At 42.2% G+C, this 1,575-nt stretch overlaps 1 protein-coding gene across 1 annotated transcript in view; it reads right to left on the bottom strand.

Moving 5' to 3' along the window:
* Nucleotides 1-398: 398 nt before the first annotated feature.
* Nucleotides 399-1,575, bottom strand: part of QPCT (glutaminyl-peptide cyclotransferase) — a 19,987-nt gene continuing 18,810 nt past the window's right edge. Inside the window, exon 7 of the mRNA XM_006755909.2 lies at nucleotides 399-636. Coding sequence (XP_006755972.1) covers nucleotides 491-636 — 146 coding nt within the window. The 3' untranslated portion in view covers nucleotides 399-490. The remainder of the gene's footprint in view (nucleotides 637-1,575) is intronic.

Genomic DNA, 1,575 nt, shown 5'->3' with positions numbered 1-1,575 from the left:
GGGGTGGGGGAGTCATGCTGGGGTGCCTGGCCAGCCTGGGTGAGGGGCTGATGGCTGTTTTCAGGCTGGCCACAGCTGTGGGCTGGAAGCAGGTATCTTGGATTATTTAACTTCTATAATTGAAACTTTGTAGCCTTAAGTGGAGCCCAGGTCGGGTTGCCCCTGGCAACCGAGGCTACCAGCCCTTCCCATGCCAGCTGGAAGCAGGTATCTGTGATTTATTTATCTTCTATAATTGAAACTTTGTAGCTTGAGCAGAGCTCAGGACCGGCCAGGGCAGGCGGGAAGCTTGGCTTCCTCCATCGCCGGGGGCAACCAAGCTTCCTGCTTGCTCCAGCTCCGTGGCCGCCGCCATCTTTGTGACGGAATGACAGAGTGAGGGAGTGAGGGTGTGACAGTTAATTTGCATATTACTCTTTTATTAGATAGGATTATATCTTAACTTTCAAATTCGATACTAAATACAATTATCATGAACTAAATGAGAACATTACAAATGCAAATATTCTAACACAAAGACTTGTATAATTTTGTTTAGATTGTCAATGGTTGCTTCATCCAAATTTTCTTCATTGTCATCCATCGTATGCCATACTTCAGGGAAAGGAGATGCTATCAGATGCAAAACTGGAACACCTAATAAGAAAGATCCAACTTATAATTAAGTGCATATTTAAACTAGAAAGTATAATTTGGCAAGCAAAAGTCTGAGTGGGAGTTCTGTCCCTTCCATATAAAGACAGTAGGTTATTCATCATCTTCTGTGTACTCCCTTATACCTTACCCTTGTTCTCCAAAGTCATTCATTTAGTTAAACAAATGTTAATTAATTCAGTAAGTAATTAGAAAGCACCTACTATATACCAGCCCCTATTCTAGAAGTCAAGGTTTCATCGTTAAAAGGCTAAGTCCTGGTCATATGGCGTTTACACTCCAGTAGAGAAAGAAGCAAATAAACAAATATAAAAAATAATTTTAGAAAGTGATATGGCTTATAAAAAAACAATAAAATACAGTGAGGAAATAGAGAATAAGAGGTAGACAGTGGAGCCAAGAAGAAGGTATTTAAAGTCAGGGAAGGCCTCTGTGAGAAGCTAACAAATAAATAGAGACATGCAACAAAGGAAAAGCAAGCTGTGCAAAAGTCTAGGGAGAAGTATTCTAGGCAGCAGTAGTAGTAAGTGCAAAGGCCCTGGGGTGAGGCGTGAGCTTGGCCTGCTTGAGGAACAGCAAGGAGCCAGTGTGGCTGGATTGAAGTAATACTGATTGGAGACAGACGTAGGAAGTGATGTTAGAGAGGGAGAAAAGAGTCAGAAAATGGAGGCCCTTACAGGTCATGGTAAAGACTTTTGGTCTTATTCTACATGATAGTAAGCCACTAGAGCTTTAAAGCAGAAAAGGAACATAATTTTATTTACATTTTTAAAAGATAACTCTCATTCCTGTGTAAAGAATAGGGAAGCAAGAGCAAACACTAGAGACAAATTGGGAGGCTCCTGCAAGAGTCTTTGGGTTTGCCCTAGCTAGCCGGTTTGGCTCAGTGCACAGAGCGTCGGCCTGCGGACTGAAGGGTCG

Source organism: Myotis davidii, unplaced genomic scaffold (assembly GCF_000327345.1).
Source record: "Myotis davidii unplaced genomic scaffold, ASM32734v1 scaffold151, whole genome shotgun sequence".
NCBI classification, from domain to species: Eukaryota; Metazoa; Chordata; class Mammalia; order Chiroptera; family Vespertilionidae; genus Myotis; species Myotis davidii.
Note: the sequence above shows the minus strand (reverse complement) of the source record. Positions and strands in the feature narration are given on the sequence as shown.